The 18,109-nt window shown below is 36.6% G+C and overlaps 3 protein-coding genes across 4 annotated transcripts; 1 reads left to right on the top strand and 2 right to left on the bottom strand.

Annotated features, from left to right (window-relative positions):
- The first annotated feature begins 1,793 nt into the window (after positions 1-1,793).
- LOC21402817 (two-on-two hemoglobin-3) lies at positions 1,794-4,848 on the top strand. Its single transcript, XM_010113859.2, has 4 exons — positions 1,794-2,204; positions 2,590-2,720; positions 4,386-4,530; positions 4,634-4,848. Exons 1-4 carry the CDS (start codon positions 2,068-2,070, stop codon positions 4,719-4,721), a joined length of 501 nt encoding a protein of 166 aa, XP_010112161.1. The 5' UTR covers positions 1,794-2,067; the 3' UTR covers positions 4,722-4,848.
- Positions 4,849-9,340: 4,492 nt separating this feature from the next.
- LOC21402818 lies at positions 9,341-9,682 on the bottom strand. The gene has a single exon (XM_010113860.1). It carries the CDS (start codon positions 9,680-9,682, stop codon positions 9,341-9,343), a length of 342 nt encoding a protein of 113 aa, XP_010112162.1.
- A 1,789-nt stretch (positions 9,683-11,471) lies between these two features.
- LOC21402819 (nitrate regulatory gene2 protein) lies at positions 11,472-15,582 on the bottom strand. Of its 2 annotated transcripts, XM_024175897.1 has the most exons (5): positions 14,250-15,582; positions 13,608-13,783; positions 13,143-13,366; positions 11,886-12,540; positions 11,472-11,631 (listed from the first exon to the last, which is right to left on the bottom strand). In XM_024175897.1, exons 1-5 carry the CDS (start codon positions 15,220-15,222, stop codon positions 11,596-11,598), a joined length of 2,064 nt encoding a protein of 687 aa, XP_024031665.1. In that variant the 5' UTR covers positions 15,223-15,582; the 3' UTR covers positions 11,472-11,595. The 2 variants fall into 2 exon arrangements, with proteins under 2 accessions (XP_024031665.1, XP_024031664.1); XM_024175896.1 differs by having other exon boundaries at positions 11,472-12,540.
- Between the last annotated feature and the right edge of the window lie 2,527 nt (positions 15,583-18,109).

Here is an 18,109-nt window from a genome sequence, read left to right on the forward strand (position 1 = left end):
GAACTTGTATAAGCTGATTGGGACAACAGTTGTAGGTGGAGCTATGAATATGGAGCCACGTCAAGAAGAGTCTTCTTTTATTGTGAAAAAAGTTGCAGGAGTAAAAGAGTGCAAGAAGATGTTGATGATAGGTAAAGACAGTAAAGGCAATATGGTGAAAACTTATAGCAATGAAGATGCTTTGAAGAAGAAGAAAACAGTTTCTCGTGTCAAGTTTGATAAGAGTTTGAACTTGACACATGTTTATTATTGTTAAAGTTTGCATCATCATCGCCCCATCCATGAGGGGTGCGATGACTGGTGACGAAATTAGATACCTAAATATGTGAGTTTAGAGAATTTGAGTCAATGCGGAGATAATTAGGTAATTGCCTCAAATTGATTTTGGGAAAGTTATTATTTTAAACCAAATAGAAAGAAGCATCTTTATTTCACTTCAATCATTTTGGTCCTTATGCAGTAAAGAAAGCGAGGTAGGATATTGGCTAAGATTGTTAAATTTTGAAGTCTAATTATACCCTCACAATTGTTGTCTTATAAGTAGAGGATTGCACAGATCAATCTTATATAAAAGGGGCGCAGTTTTAGAGTTATAAAAGAGGTTAGAAAAAACACAAAGAGCTATAAGGTATGTCATTTTTTATAAACTATTTTTTCATCATATTAAACTACTGCAGTAATAAAAACATAACATAATCTTATATTAAAACGAACCTCTATAAATTTGTGTTTTCATTTTTAGTTAATTTTTTTTTTCATTTTTATTGTTCTCTGTAATATAGAATTAGGTGTTTTAATTATTAACAACAATTTTAATTGAATTTGTAAGTAATTAATATACGATCTTTCAAACCGCACAAATATTATCCTTACTATTCTAAATAATATGTCCAGTTTAAAACAAAATATTATTCAAAATTATACTCATCAATAATATATTTATCTTTTATTATAACTATTTTATTATTATTGTTCTTAAAAAATAATAATTCTTTAGTAGGTATAGAAAAACATAGACAAAGTCTTAAATTTAGCAAGTGGTGATCATACAGTCTAATAAATTTAACTGTTTTCGTATATACATATAACATCATTCATTTGTAAGTATATACATTTTTCATATGTCAGTGTAACACTCAAAGTAACATCTGTGAGAATATATTTATTAAATGTTACACTAAAATAAATTGGATGCACATACAAGCGATGTTACAAAAGCATATGATCATAAAAGTTACAAGCGTTTGCTTCGTCTGGGTGTCGAACTTATACTATTAATAGAATACTAATTTGATCGCTCAGTCTAAACCTATATCCAAATATATGATCTATACTCAGATAATATATATATATATATTTATATATAACTCATACTCCAATTATGACAATTTAAAATTATGTCACGTCGGTAAAGTGTTTTTTCATTCGTTAGGCAATAATACTCTCCTTTTAAAAAATAAGATTTTTTTTACAATACCATATCACATATTAATAACAGCGATTGTAACCGTGAGATTTTCTCAAAATCATATCAAAAATTTAAAATATATAAATATATGTAAAAAAAATTTACGGTATAAATTTGGTGCTAAAAAATAAAACTATGTCCATCGTGCATGTCAATTTTTGACAGGTCCTATTACATAAATATATTAAAAACCGATATATTACATTTTTTTTTTCTTTCGAATTTCTGTCGACATGGTTAGCTCATGATGTACCAATTGTGGTATCACTATCGTATTACTTATAAATAATTTAGAAAAGCAAAAAAAATCGTGACTCTTGAGAAACCCAAAGGGAGATTAGATAATAGAGACTAGAGAGAGAGGTGGGACCATACATTATACATACATGCGCAAGACCAATCCGGGAGGTGTTTTTCTTAAAAACCGGTGGCGCCGCCAATCAAGTTGTGTTGAGAACAGTCTGACTGCGTTACCTCCAGGAGCCTCTTCCCCTTTTTCTCCTTCCCTTCTCAACTCCTCCTACTCTCTTCTTCAGTTTCTCCGCCATTGAATTTGAAAAAAACAAAAAAACAAAAAAACAGAACAAAAGAAAAAAGAAATGCAGAGTCTGCAAGCGAAGGCCTCCGAGTGGAGCGGAGTCGACTCGGCCGACGCGTTCGCCATCGACGACACCAATCTCTTCCAGAAATTGGGCCTCCAGACCTTCATTAACCTCTCCACCAATTTCTATACCAGGTCTCTCTCTCTCTCTCTCTCTCTCTCTCTATATATATATATATATATGTATATATATATATATGTAATCTGTTTGGTCTTCGAGAAAAGCTGAAAAAGGAATTCTTTTCTATTTTTTATTTTGTTGTGGAACCTCTCGTTGTGAATGATATTTGAAGGCCGAAGTTTTGGTTTGTTTCATTCATTGTATTTGCTCGTCAAGTTGGGATTTTTAGGGTCTACTTTTCTTTTTTTTTTTTTTTTTCTTTTTTTGGAATTTAAATAAGTATACAAATATCTTCTTCTAGAGAAATCTGAATCCAATCTGCAATTTCTCAGCTGCTAAACGAAATTGTTGATTCGAAAAAATTGGATTTTTTTTTTTTTTGGTATCATGGCGAAATAGGGTATATGATGACGAGGAAGAATGGTTTCGGTCGATTTTCGCAAACTCGAAGAAAGATGACGCCATTCAAAACCAGTACGAGTTTTTTGTCCAGAGAATGGGAGGTCCTCCTCTCTATTCTCAGAGGAGAGGTACGAAAATCTTTTCGATTTTGAAATTTCTTTTCTTTTATTGTCTAATTTTTTGCTACTATTTATTTTTAGTTGAATATCGTTGATAAGTGTATTATTTATAAGGTTGGTTGAATGAATTGAGGATATTGAAGTTAATAACTGGGAAATGTGTGATTTTGTCAATGCAATGTCGATTATTCCTTGCGGGCCATAGTCCACACGTTGCATAAACTATTCTTGGTTGAAAGGAAATAGTGAAAACAGATTCTAAAAGTGCTAAATCCCGATCACCGGCTTTGTTCATCCCGAATTTTAGCTTGTGAATTTATCGCATTAAGCTCCTCACTTACCTTGCTGTCGGATAATTTTTATGATCACCAAAGAAATCTGTATGAAGGTTGAGTTCCGATCCATATTCAAGTCAAAACACCTTCTACTTAAAGACTAATTCTATATATTACAACAACAACAACAAAAAGCCTTAATCCCAATTTAATTGGGGTCGGCTATATGAATTTCACTTTTCCACCAGTTCTGTTTAAAATTAAACTTTCCTGAATGCCTAGATCTAGAATGTCTTTGCTAACTACTTCGGTCCACGTAATTGTTGGTCTACCCCTCCCTCTCCTAGTATTAGGAATAAGAATGTCCTCCCAAGCACGAATTAGTGCTTCTAGTTGTCTACGTTGGACATGCCCGTACCACCTCAAGCGGCATTCGCGCACCTTATCTTCTATTAGTGCTACACCTACTTTACTATGAATAACTTCATTCTTTATGCTATTTATTCTCGTATGGCCACTCATCCTTCTTAACATACGCATTTCTGCCCCACTCATCTTAGATATATGTTGTCTCTTAATGGCCCAACATTCACTACTATATAACATAGTTCGGCGGATTACAGTCCTATGGAACTTTCATTTCAATTTAATAGGCATCTTGCCATCACATAAAACTCTCGTAACATTCTTCCACTTAACCCACCCTGCCTTAATCCTATGTTGAATATCCTCTTCTATATCTCCTTCGTACTGCACTATAGACCCAAGGTACCTAAACTTCCTAGAAACCCCAATCTCCACACCATCTAAAGAAATTTCATCACTTTGATTACTTGAGTTACTAAACCTACAATGCATGTATTCAGTTTTTGTCCTACTTAACTTAAATCTCTTCGTCTCGAGAATCTGCCTCTACAGTTTTAACTTACGGTTAACTCCTTCTCTATGTTTATCAACTAAAACTATATCGTCCGCAAAAAGCATACACCAAGGAACTCTATCCTAGATTTCTCTTGTGATACCCTGACTCTAATTGAATGAACTCGTAATCAAATTGGGGAGAAATTAGCAGTCCAGACTGTTATTTTGATTTTCAGAGAGATCAGGGCTTTTACGTTTTTCCTTTTTACCTTTAGGTAGCATATATGCATAACAGTCCTGAATGCAAAAGTTTTAGATTCTTGAGTTGGTTGACTCTGGTGGGTTGAAGTCTTGATAAATTATTGTCCTTGCTATATTCTAACTAGCATTTAAGACACATTCAAACATCATTCGTTCAATAAGCCACATTTTTTATCCGATCAAAACTCCAGTTTTACTCGAAAAATAGGAGCAGCAGCTTGTTTCACCATTTGTTAAGTGCAGTTTGGTAATTCCCTTTTGATTTCCTTTTTGTCAGGCCATCCTGCTCTAATTGCACGTCACCGACCGTTTCCTGTAACACATCAAGCTGCCGAGAGGTGGTTGCATCACATGCAACAAGCGTTGGACAGCACCCCAGATATTGATGCAGACTCAAAAGTCAAGATGATGAATTTCTTCAAGTAAAACTTTTCCTAAAATATACCTGCTTCTATGGAATATCGCCCCCTGATAATAATGAGTTAATTTTCCTAAGTTTTTCCCATTCTTTGGTTTTGTTTTCAGGCACACAGCATTCTTCCTTGTGGCTGGTGATGAGTTGAAGAAGAATCAAACCCAGCAAACTCCTTGCAAACACGGGAGCAGCCAATAGAACACTCTTATCACTTGTGGGATTCGATAAATGCTTACTTATTCATCGAAACGGATTAACTTCACACCGATCTAAACTAGGACTTATTGAATACCTCTATCAATAAATCTTGCAATTTATATCTTCACAGCTCTGTTGGTTGGTTGCATGAGATGCCAGAACGGGCCGGCCCGGCTCGTTCTCCTTAGGTCCACGCGGGCCGTGGGCCGGGCCGGCCCAACCTATGAATTTTGTGGGCCGGCCTGACCCGTATAAGAATTACCTCGGCTCATCCCACACCATAGGCAATTTTACATGATCCAGGCTAGGCTGTGGCGTGAGCTATGATGGGCCGTGCCGTGGGCCAGGATGGAACGTGCTGTGGGCCAGGATGGGCCGTGCCGTGGGCCTTGAATGGGCTGGCTCATTCAAGGCCCATCATGGGTTTAGATGGGTCAACCCATCTAAGCATACAATTTTTAATTTTTTTATTTTTGAATTTTTAAACAAGTTAACAAATACAAAAATTTGAATAGTCAATGGAAATATAAAAAGGGATATTTTATTTACGATTGTCTCGTTAAATAAAAACCTTTCTAAGGAAAATCTAGTGAGATAAAACCTTGGTAAGGAAAAAATAATACAATTGGGATAATTATACATAAGATGTTTACAAAATTACTAAAAAAGAAAAAACATGAAGATATTATGGGCCTAGATGGATTGGGCTGGGCTTGCCCATTATGGGCCTAGACGGGCCGGCCCAACTTAGTCTGGCCCATAATTTTTTATGGGCCGTGTCAGGCCGGCTTATGGGCCGATATATGTTGGCCCAGCCCAATCCACTAATATTTATGGGTTAAGCCGTGCTTTAAATAGTGACGGATTGTGCTGGTCTGACTCGTCACTGTATTAGAATGAGCATAGGTCGGCCCACGGTCCTGGCCCGTTGTTGCATCTTTACATGATGCAAAAATGTATTCTTTGGTTATAGCAATCAGTCTGTGTAAGTTTCTATAGCATTTCACTGTGTTCCATGTTGTTGAATTGAATGGCTCAATAGGAAATCTTTCTATGTTGTATACAAAATGATGGGCTAATATTGGATATTTGATTATGATTTGAAGCAAAAACAGCATAATAGACAAGGGTCGATATTACTTGGTCGTGTCAGACTGCCTCTTCTGTGCACTTGGCGGCTCAAAACTCATTACTTTTTTAACCAAACTTTCTGTACAAGTGGTCGAAATGTTTGCTTTTAGATTCCCTTACCTTAAACACAACAAGGCTCTAATCCACTTTCGAAGCTTCGTCAAAGCCTTTTTTATTATTTTGATTGAAAAAAAAAAAGGAATTCCGACTCTAGTTTATTATATTGTTATTGTTGTTGTTATCATCGTCGTCGATGTTGTTATCATTGTATAAAAAAATAAATGAATTTAAACTTGAATCTGAAATTAAGTTTGAGTATGGTTATGGTTAAATCCGCAACCACCTTACATTACAATTATTATTTCTAGAACTTGTAAAGAATGACTAAACATTAATATTTATCAAGTTCAGTGGCTATAATTTAATGTATCTTTACATAGGAAGATTTTATGATGATATCCAGACTTGATCCCAGGGTGGAAAGTGGCGACTGTATAGCGAGTAATAATGTACATAAATTTCTCATAATTTCTTCTGATGTATAGTTATGGAGGATACTTAGGCCTCGTTCATTTCACCGATTCGAGTTTTCAGTTTTAGGTTTTTATAATAAAAAACTTTCAGAAAATGTTACATCTAACTTTTTCTACTACAGTGAAAAACTTTCAGAAAATGTCACATCTCAACTCGAATTGAAAACTCGAATCCGCGAAGTAAACGAGTAGTTAATGATTGATTATGTAATTCCATGTTATTATTGCCACATGATGATCCTCATTATTATCATGAGCACAGCCGATATAAGATCTTTTAAATTCTCTGGTGCTGATTCCATACTGTTCATTGCGGGGTTTTTTTTTTTTTTTTTTTTAATTTCTCTTCAAACAGAGCTTGGGGATTTTTTGTGATTTAATGAATTTATGAATACTATACTTCATTTCTGCTCACAGGACTAGATGTCCAAGTCAAGCGAAGGAAAAAATCTTAGATGACCAAGCTCACGTGCAAACGCATATGAACAGCAAAAACATATATTAATGTGCCTCTGTTAGTGGTGAATATGTGGAAGTATTTTCTACAGAATATATATATATATATATTGGTCGGACAATGGTAAAGAATTGTGAGCTCAAAGATTGCCATTTCTCGCTTGCCATACTCAATCACGTGGGTGTAGATCATGATATTAGTGTTACTATTCTAACTTTTTAAAGTAAATGTACTATCTATTTATTTATTTTATTTGGCAAGTTGGTTTTGGCATGGCCTTCAAAGTTCATAAAAACCCCTTTAACAATCGCAAACATAAATTTAAGAAATCGTTCGTGAATTTTAGGGCTCGTTTGATTGGAAGGTTCAAGGAAATTTGAATGCATATTCAAATTTAAATGAAATCAGTATTTGTTTGTAAATTTTTTTTTTTTAAGAATTTGAATCTCTTGATGCGACATTTAAACCCTCTAAATAAAAAGATTTATAAACTCAAATTTCCCTTGAGTTCTTAAGGTTTGAAACGTTTAAACTCGGATTTAAATCACACAGTTAAAAACCCACATTATTTAAATAATTTAAACTCATTTACCAAATGAATCCTTAATGTCTTGGGATTAAAACTGTTATAAGGAGTAATAGTGGATAACTCTAATAAAAAGCAAAATCTTTATCCCTTTGGCCTTAGGACAGCCATAAAACTGTAGAGAACTAGGAAAGAGATATGATTAAGCCCTGTTTTGCAGGATTTTTAAGCCCCATGCTTGTGTAATGATGCAAACAGATTCTCACCAAACTAATATAAACAGTCCCACCTCATGATTACGCCCATCAATTGATTATTTGCACATTTCTGTAATCATCATCATAGGAATCTCCTTTCGAGAACAACATTAGAAAGAAAAACCATTAAAAATTCAATTTACCCATGACTGTAAAAACGGTTCACTTCAAATAAAGAAATAATCAAATAAAAGTATTGACCGCCACTATATGCATGTGTGACGGGGAGATGAGAAAATTTGACACCACATTTACACCAGCCAAGAAAACAACTAATTCTAGTGAAAAAAAAAATATTATTATTTATCACCGGTGGTGATCTTTCTATTGATTTTTAGTAAGTTAAACATTAACATCTAAAATTATGTGGGAGCTTTGTGTTATAATAAGTAAATCCCAAAGTTAACAAACAAAATTGTGTATACAAAAACATTCACTAGTGGTGATATATCTGTATTATATTATTCATTTTTTTTAATTTAAAAATTAGATATTTAAACTTTGTATCTTATGATAAAATTAGATGTGAATTTATCGTTAGGCTATGTCTGCAACTACTTGAAATTGCTCGATTCAATTATCTCAGATTTCTAAGTTGAAATTTTCTACTGTGATAAACATATACTCAACATTTGTCATCTCCTTCAGTTTTACTTCTTTCTCTCTATAAAGAAGGGTCATAAAACATAATATGAAAATGATAATTCTGTGCTCAAACCTATGGTTTAGCAGTCTATAACTTTATGGTCAACAAATAAGAAGTGCACTCTTTATGCTTTTCTAGTTCTGGCTGATATGTTTTTGAAAATTCTTTAGCAACATTACTAAATATCCATATACCATCTGTTATAAAGATTTGAGGATGTCGCTTCAGCTTTAGAAGTGGCCATTTTTTTATGCATTGGAACTTTTCTTTTGGAGGTTCAAAATCCAAGCAATACTTAGTGGAAAAGTTATTTTCCCTCCAATAACCATGACCAATAACATAAATAAAAAACAACCTAAAGTAACAATTTAAATTCCACAAGATTCTCTTTTACCACGTTCTCTTCCACTCGTGAGTTAATAGAGGGGGAAAAAAAAAAGGAAAAAGTTGCATGAGAGGCCTCTGAAAACATCTTTAAATTGCCTTGTGATCAAAGTAAGGTAAAAAAAAAAAAAAAAGAAAAAAAGTTCCTAAAACGCATTCATGCTTTTCTCTTTGTCTTGTGTTTTTCCCATTTGCATTGAGATTTGAGAATCATCATAAACTAAGGTCAAAACCCAGAAAAGCATACATAACTTAATTATTTTCCTCAACAAAAATTTTTATTTTATTTTTACTGTTTCCATAGGCTCCTAACAAACAATTTGTTCATGGCCGCAACTTGCATTTCAAAAAAATCCACAACTTGGAATAAAACAGGTAATGTTTGACCCGGAAAGTGAAAATGAATCATCTAATCTGAAAAATCCTATTACCTCTATATTTTCGTATGCTTACCACAGTCATTACGATATTACAAGTCAAAAACATAAACCAACATTAGAATCCAGAAAAGATGGAATTAAGTTCCTAAAAAAAAAAAAAAAGTGAAGAGAAAATGCAATAGAATCATGTATCTCAATTCTTTTTTTTTTTTTTTTTGAAAAAAGAAAGAACAAGAAGAAAGATCAAAATGGTGTACAACAAGAAGTTTTCCGTTGCCATGATCAACATTTCTCTATTCATGACATCAATCCAACAATACAATATTTTTTGGGAAAATTCTAGAGGGATCAGCAAACCGAGCCGAGAAGGAGCGAGAGAGATAATCGGGCTCTTCCCACCCCATTCCTTGATCAAAATTCTTGGAATACGTGGTGGGATCATATGAAGGCTGCAATCTCACAGAAGAACTTGAATACAACTTGTTCTTTATCATCACCATCTTCTTCTTCTTATTCTTGTTCTCCATGGTCTTGATTTTCCTCCAAAACGATCGCCAACCATGTTGCGTCGACACGTCGTAGCTCTTTCCCAATACGATGGCTCTGTGATCGCCTAAAGAACAATTGCACCACTCTTTGATTCCCATTGCTGAAGAAAGAGCAAGATTTTTTTTTTTTTTTTTTGTGTGTGTGTGTGGAGCAAACTTTTAATGTTCTTCTACTTATGAACCAAGCTGGTGAGGCTTTTGGTTATATATATAGTTGTAACGTGACTTCATGATGCAAGTATTTTATTTTATGACTTGTTAATTAATTGGTGCAAACACGGTGTGGAAATAGTATTATTATGTTTTGTCCGTGTAAATGAAAAAAAAAAGCAAACAAACAAAAATTAGGAAAGTGATTAGTATAATAGTATATGTTTAAATTTTAGCTTTCGTAGATGGCTTTAGTTTTGACTTGACTCAACTCAACTCGGCTCAGAGTTCAAAAGATGGCACAATTTGACATTTCGTCCTCAAATTTGTGAATATCCAAATATCCATTTTCTAGTAATAAATAAATATAAATACAAAAGATACTTGTTTGAATAAATCCCATTTTTAGAAACCCTAAGCATGATATAAGACAAAGGATAAAGATTAGATTTTAGGATGTGATCTTCAGCTACTACGGCTTAACCAACACGAGAGCAAACTGCAAAGTAAGTCGAATCTAGAAGCCGTCACATCAGAGACATTATTTTTTTTTTCTTTTCTTACTTTAATAAGTAGATCAGCAATGCAAATTGCAAACATTTTGGTTAAAAGGATGTGAAATATAAAAAAAGGTCAAAGTGATACCGCCGAAAGAGTCATTGATTGCTAGCCGCCTTCAATGCCTACTCCCCTACCTTGCTCTTTTCTATGAAAAGGGCATGTTTTTTTTCTTTTTTTTTTTTTGGTAAAACAATTCAGGTCGATTGTGTTGAAAGTTTCCAAAGATCAAGAGCAGCATACTTTGAGAAAATTCAAGCGTGATTCGGCAAGTTTGAAACTGTTTTTTACCCTTTTTTTTTGTTTGTTTTCTTTGTTGGAAAATTATGTGGTAAAGTACAAAAAATACTACGAGCAAAATACATATTAAACTGTTGCATCATATAAAGAAAAGTATATAATTTAATGGAACTTTATAAAACTCCGATGCTTCATAAAGTAACATTATCATAGATTTATCCATCCTATAAAGTGCCATGGCCAAACTCACGTAACTAAGCTCTCAAAAGAATTTTTTTAAGTTTGAACATAGTATCATAAGTGAGAAATGAAAACATTCTTCTTTTTTATTATTATTACTGCAATCAAGTAATGTAATAGTTGATTTGTAGTTTTTTATCTAACGATGTCGAAAATAAGAGTAACTTGATAGTTAGACTGACGCGTCACTTTAATAATTCAGTACTCCAATATTACCAACTTTTTCTAGTAAAATTAGTTCCTCATAATAACCAGGACATAAATATGGCTGCAGAAAGCATACAAATACAACCATGTGGTCCAAAATTGCAATCCCCAAGGGTTGGTAGCAAGGGGGTCCAAAAATTTATAACCATGTGATGTACGAATAAAATGGCAGAAGAAAGTTTTCCCCTCCCATGTATACATGTGCTTGAATGGCAAAAGAAGCTGGCTGGGGAGGGGACCAGACAATTCATACTATCATTGGCTAAGGCCTAATGGGCATTCCAGACCCCACTTGAGGACCCACAAAAGCAAGGGTGCCAACCATAAATTGTGAAAAATATGTGGCACCCCTAGTGCTAAACACACCGCCTAGACAGGCCCATTTGTGATTACGAGACCGATATTCTATTAATGGATGATGCGCAACAGTCAGCACCACCTGTGGCTGCCCTATAGTTGAAATTGTGTGTATTTCACAAACATGTCATAGAAGTTCTTTAATGACAAATTTAACATTAGCTAGAACAAAAGCGTTTAAAACAGAGTGACAACAAAAGTTTACATTTAACTTTCTGAGAATCACAGTACTTGCCTGTGCTTTGGGCTCGTGTGGAAGGCTACAAAGCCTTTTGACAACAAAATTTTCCACACAACTGCACAAGAACAAAGATTAGTAACAATACAACGCCAAAAACATCTTTCTATAGGCAAAAAACTATACTTAAATAAGGTCCGAATCGGCCAACAACGGCGCCGACTAAGCATTAAGGCCACCATTTGATTTATGTGACCGTGTAATGGACCTCAGCTTTTCGTAGCCATCCGAGCAGGCTTGAGAGTAGTCTGACATGGCACGGAAAATCTCAGGCAGTCGTGTTTTGAGACTCCCTAGTGATTTTTCTCTAACCTGGAGACAGTGTTTCTGATGAGCTTCAATTTCCTCTTCCAATCTCTTCTTCAAGCTGTCAACAACAAATTGCTTTTCTGAGACGGGATCCTTTGTATTTGCATCTTCACCTCTTTCTGGGTCCATTTCGTCGGGCCCCCTCCGCTGCATGTGCTTCTGATACCAGTCTTCGAATGCCTGGTTTCTACGCAGATACTCCTTTCTGGTTTCCTCGCACTTCTCCTTTAGCTTCATCTCTTCCTCCTGATGAAGTATGATGGTCTTTATCACAGCGGCGAAGGAAGAAGCCGCAGATTTGGCAAGTTCATCAGGAAGCTTTTCGAGTAGGTCATGCCACGAGTGGAGAAGGGCTTGAATTGGGGGATGCTGAGCTCTCGGTGGGGATGAAATTATCTCTTTTAAGCTACTCTCGATGGGAACAAGGTTTAACTTCAGCCAACTGTTAAGAGCCTGGATATATTGTTTTTGATGAGTAACAAGCTTTTCAAACTGAGAATGCCATTCTTGGATAATATTATAAAGTTGGACTGTACGGTCATGGTGCTGCTTCGTTGTTTCCTTAGGAGCGTGGGCAAGGTCAAGGCCCTTAAGGTCTGTAACAATCTTCAGCTGACTATCATGGTGTATGCACATGCTTTCCCACATTGTAGCCATCCTGTGGTACAGATATCAAATATTTATGGTCATGATCAAATTGTAAGCACGGTCCCGACTAACGCAGACAAACACAAAATCTATATCCGTGAGGGGTTTCTAGAATGAAAACAAAGATTAAGTTAAGTATTAGAATGGATAGTGTGAGAGAGACTTCTTTTCAATGGTGAATCATCTTTTTACTGCAAGTCAAGAGAGTGTCTGCATGATTCCACTCGCATTTATATTAGCTAAATTGATATTACAACGGTTTAGGCAATGTCAAATAGGTCATGAGAAGAGGGAAATCAGTTGGCTCTTTTATCATGTTCAGTTCGGAAGAATCCAGGAGTTCTCAAGTTATGAAAAAAAAATAAAAATCCCTAAAAAAGTTAGAAAAAAAAAAAATTCTGCTATAAACTGCACAAGTACTATAATCAGAAATGGGGCTTTAGTCTAATCTGTAAATGCTAATACCAATACATTTTGGCTCTTGGTGCAAAACAAAAGATACGAATATGGAAAACCTATAATCTACTCAGGCGTCAGACAATAAAATATGATAGATAGTTCAGAAGCAATAATCAAATATCTTAAAGAGAGATTTTTGTTTTCAGAACTCACCCATCAGCGAGACTAACAAGTTTTGGGTATAACTGCTCATCACGTAACTGATTTACTTCTGATACCGTAGAATCCATGGACTGCATGTCAACTATATATCTTGTATGCAAATGACTCACAGCTGCTTTTGTTTTCTCCAAGGTCTCAGCACTCACATTCCGCTTCTTTTGCTTGTTCAGCAATGCAACTTTCCTCTGATACTCTAGCTTCATAAGCTCACCTTGCTACCAAAGACAAGGACATTCACAAAAGTTTGAACGTATGAGAATAAAAAGACCAAAAATAAAAACCAGCTTGCACATTTTTATGCGCACCATATCCATGTTAAACTGAGAAGGAAAAGCCTTCCCGTTAAGAATTAGATTGTGCCTATAGTTACTCCACAATTGGGGTTTATAGAAAGGGACCACCATGACTAAAAGCTATTGCAAAAAAAGAGAGAAAGGGGCGACCAAACGGGCGTACCTTCACTTCATCGTAGAGTTTCTTTTCCCATGCTAACATCTTGTCCAAAACAGTGGCATGAGTTTCATATTCCTCTGAATCAAATTCATCCTTCCCACCATCTCCGTTGGGTATGCCTTTGAACGATCTATTCCATGTAATCACGCGCATCACCCTCGCAGAATGATCAATATGTCCTGCATAGCATTCAAGAGAATTAAGTTTTACAAAATGATATATACTAATACCCCACATTGCACAAAGTAACTTTCTCCCAAAGACTCAATAGATAATCCAATCTTCCATTTTACTTGCACTGAGAGAAGCATCTTGATTTTCACTAATGTAGAAATCAATGACAAAAATCTTGGACATAGCACCCTTCTCACCTTCTGAAAAGAAAGCAGGAGAAAACATGTACCTATTCCAGTTGAGAATCTCCAAAAGTTCATATGAAAAATTTCTTGTGAAAAACAAGGATGTTTCAGCATTCATAGGAATCTTGAGAAAAAAAGAACCAAAAAAAAAAAAAAGGAATTCCAACACAAGCAAACAAAAGTAGTAAAGTACTCATCGAATTGACCATTACAACATGTGAACTGATACCAAACATACGCAAAACATAATAATAAATTCGTAGAAAGAAAGAAGAAGATCATAAACCTCTATTATCTGCGAAATTGGAGTGGTAATGCAAGCGAGTGGCCTCAAGCATCTTGGAAACCTCCTGAGCTCCTTCCGAGGCCTTCAAGAAATGGTCATCAATCTGGTTAAGCACCTGCACCAAGCTCACGCTCGCCGCCATCGCCTTCCCGACCCTTCGGAAATCCGCCGGAGCCGTGTGCGAATGCTCGATCGTCACCGCCTCCGCCGCCACCGTCTCCTCCGCTTTCTTATTCTTCCCCTCCGTATCCTCCGCCACCGGCGCCACCTTCTCCGGCGTCTTCGGCTCCACCTCGACCACGCCGATCTTCTCGTCTTCTCCGAATTGCACACCCTGATGTTCGCTGTTCTCAACCCTAGCCTCCTCTTCTTCCTCCGTCTCCAGCGACGACTCGGGGATATTGTCCACCATGAAGAAGTAGTCCCACGCCATTCCTTTCGACTCCGGCATTGGCGGCACCGACTTCATCTCCGGCGTACGCAGCGACGACGTCGCCGCCGTCGCTGGAGAAGCCTCCGGTGCCGTCTCCTTCCTCGACCGCCTTAATCCGTTGTGCTCTTCCTCTTCCTCCTCTTCCTCGTCTTCTTCAACAATAGCGATGGAATTAGGGTTTTTCCGAAGCTGCATCGGGATCTCAGGCATCGTGACGGCGCGCTTAAGCTGGGGGCTAGGACTCGGAGAGAAGTTCGGTAGCGGCGGCGGCGGAGGGAGGTTCTCAATCGGCGGCGGAGGAGGAGGCCGCGGCGGCTGGGAAACCGGTTCGAGCGACTGGTGAAGCTCCGGAGCCTCCTCGGACTCTCCGTGGGCGTAGTCGCTGAGAGCGGCGCCGGTGTTCTTTAACGCGACGGCGTAGCCGGAATGGCCGGCGGCGAAGGCGTTTCTCGCGACGACGGCCTCCTTCATCAAGATTTTCCGTTCCTTGCACCGGGAAACCGACTCTTCATTCTCTATTCTCGACTGCGCACACCCCATTTTCCCCCCAAAAAAAAAAGAAGACTCTTCTTAGCTTCCAAATTAGCTTCTTGACATTACCATTCAGAAGACTGATTGATTCTTGCTATCCCAAAAAAGCAAAAAATGCAGTGAAATGAAGCGAGAGAAACAGATAATCTGGTGGTTTAGAGAGAGAGATGAGGAAATGTTGTCTGGCATGAAAAAGCAGAAAGAGAGAGAGAGAAAGAGGTATGGTGGTTTAGAGAGAGAGAGATGGTGTTTAGAGAGAGAGAGAGAGAGGAGCGAGACAGAGAGGAAGGAAGTAATGCTGAAATGGGGGTTTAGAGAGAGAGAGAGAGAGAGACAGGGAGGGATAGTGCCAAGCATCGTACAGAGGATTGAGCAGAGAGAGAGGGAGCAGCAGCAGTGAGCAGAGTGTGGGGAAGAGAAGGTAGTGTGTTGTGGACGCGCCGAGAGTGTGGGAAGTTTTGGGTACTCGCTGGGTTTGATTACGAGGTGTCACAATCTGATATTTTTTAAAATAACGGTCACATTCTTTGAGGGTTTTCCCCGGTTTTGCGTATGAAATGATGGCGCCAGGCATAATGCAAATTTCTACTTGTACATATCCACTTCACCGAACAAGGAAAAAAAATATGAAAATTAACGTTGTATATATCAACGAAGTTGAAATTAACTCATAAATGACAAAAACTTCTTCGATTCCTATGAATTTATCTTTTGTTGAAAGAAAAAATCTAGATTTTTTAATTGTTAAATTTAGACAAAGTGTTAAGTCCCGCACTCATAAAATATTGATAAATGTATCATTTTTTTGTATTCTTCTCTTGTAATATAGTTTATACATTTATGTGGAACATTCATTTTATTTAAGTGTAATATTTAATATTATATAGATTGAATTATGTTTTAAAACATTACACTTAAATAAATTGAGTGTTACACACAAAAACATATAATAATACATAAAAATACGGATTGGTCTGCATGTTAGATTTAAGGAATTTTTTAAATTTATAAAATCCACTTATTTTTTAGATAAAATTCATAACACAAAATTAATTATAGAGATTTTCTGATATGTTGATGTACCGGTAAGTTAAGTTATTATAATTATTAGATTTATGTATTTTTTAATTTTTATATGATTTTATATAAATTTAAAGGTCTCAACTAGTTATGCCAACAGAGGTGATTATTATTTGTATAAGATTGATGGTGTTGTGATTGTAGACATAGTAGTCTGCAACAACAATTTTATATCTGACTTTACTAGAGGTAGAATTTAGTAAATTTCCTCACCATCAGTTAAAGAAACAAATGATACTTTGAGAGAGAAAATAACTTGATCTTTGATTTTGCTTTTATTTACGTCAATCCAACTTTAATATTTAGAGTGAATTTCTTTTTGCTCATGTGCAAGTAACTCTTTCATCTTCAATATAGGTTGTAATAATTTTTCGAAATGTACATATATTTTTCAATATACTTGTGGTATTTTTTTTTTTTTTTGAACGGGATTTTGGTAGTAGTTTTGTTTGTGAATCAAGTTGATAAAATTTGGTATTTGGTGGATGGAGCCGGTGGAAGATTTTTGACCCATAATTAGTGATCACTTTTTAATTTTGGTCTTGCATAAAGTTATGGATTAATGATGCCAATGCTACCTTTCGGTATTTTCTTCAACGGTTCAGAGAAAAACTCTCTCTCTCTCTTTTGCCCAACAAATATGTTTCTTACTATTTACCTACTAGTGACTATAGTGATTTTCTAAATCACATATGGTATTACAATAGATTTAGAAAGAATAAAAAGAAAAATGCAAATCACCCCTCTAATAATAAAAGACATTTTGCCCCCTTTTGGCCACCAAATACACTCTAACAATAAAGGTGATTTGCGACGACACTTTTTTGCGACAACATTTGTTGTCGCAAATAGTACAATATTTGTGACGATATGTCGTCGTAATTACTCCCCGTTTAATAAAAAAATCATGTCGTCGCTAATAACTTAAATGTCATCGCAAATAACTTAAATGTCGTCACAAATAATTTTAGAGCGCAAATTTTAATGGCGCGGATTTTTGCCGCCAAGGTAATCCATTTTTTGCGACGACAAATATCGTCGCAAATAATTTAATGTTATTTGCGATGACATTTTCTCTTTGTCGTCGCAAATAATCTTTTTAAGATTTCACCAAAAATGAAACGCGGGAAAAATGATTATTTATGACGGCTTAAAAATTATTTGCGACGACAAAGAGAAAATGTCGTCGTAAATAATTGGACGTATTTGCGATGACATTTTAAATTTATTTGCGACGACAATGTCGTCGCAAATAAGTCTGATCTAATATACCCTATCTTCTTCTTCTTCATTTTCCCCCGACGTTTTCTCTCTCTCTCCAGTAAAATCTCTCTCTCTGTGCCTCCTCTTCCCGTCGCCGCTGGCCCTCTTCTCTCTCTTCCCTTCTCTCTCCCTCTCTTCCCTTCTCTCTCTCTCTCTTCTGATCCCTTCTCTCTTCTTCCCCTCTCCGGCAGCCGCCGGCTCTCCCGCCGCCCCGCCCCGCCATGACTGCTCAGCTCACCCAGCCCTACCGCGACCGCCCCAACGAGGGCTCGCTTTCCATCTTCACCGAGTTCTCTCCCGTGGCCGATCCCTCCTTCGAGCCCGGCCGCCCCAGCCAAGCCGCCTCGAGCTCGGTTGCGTCATCGACCGAGGCCTTAGGTAAATAATGACTTCATCCTTAGCTGTTTTTTTTAATGTGTCAATTTTATGAAAAAAAATTGAATTTTGATTTCTGTTGATTGGGGTGAATTAATGGAGTATCACGTGCTTCTGAGGAGGCACTTGCCCGCGCGCGGGGTGGCACTGGCGCGCGCGGGGGTGGCACGGGCGCGCG

The sequence above is a fragment of the Morus notabilis genome, unplaced genomic scaffold (assembly GCF_000414095.1).
Source record: "Morus notabilis unplaced genomic scaffold, ASM41409v2 Scaffold848, whole genome shotgun sequence".
Taxonomy (NCBI): domain Eukaryota; kingdom Viridiplantae; phylum Streptophyta; class Magnoliopsida; order Rosales; family Moraceae; genus Morus; species Morus notabilis.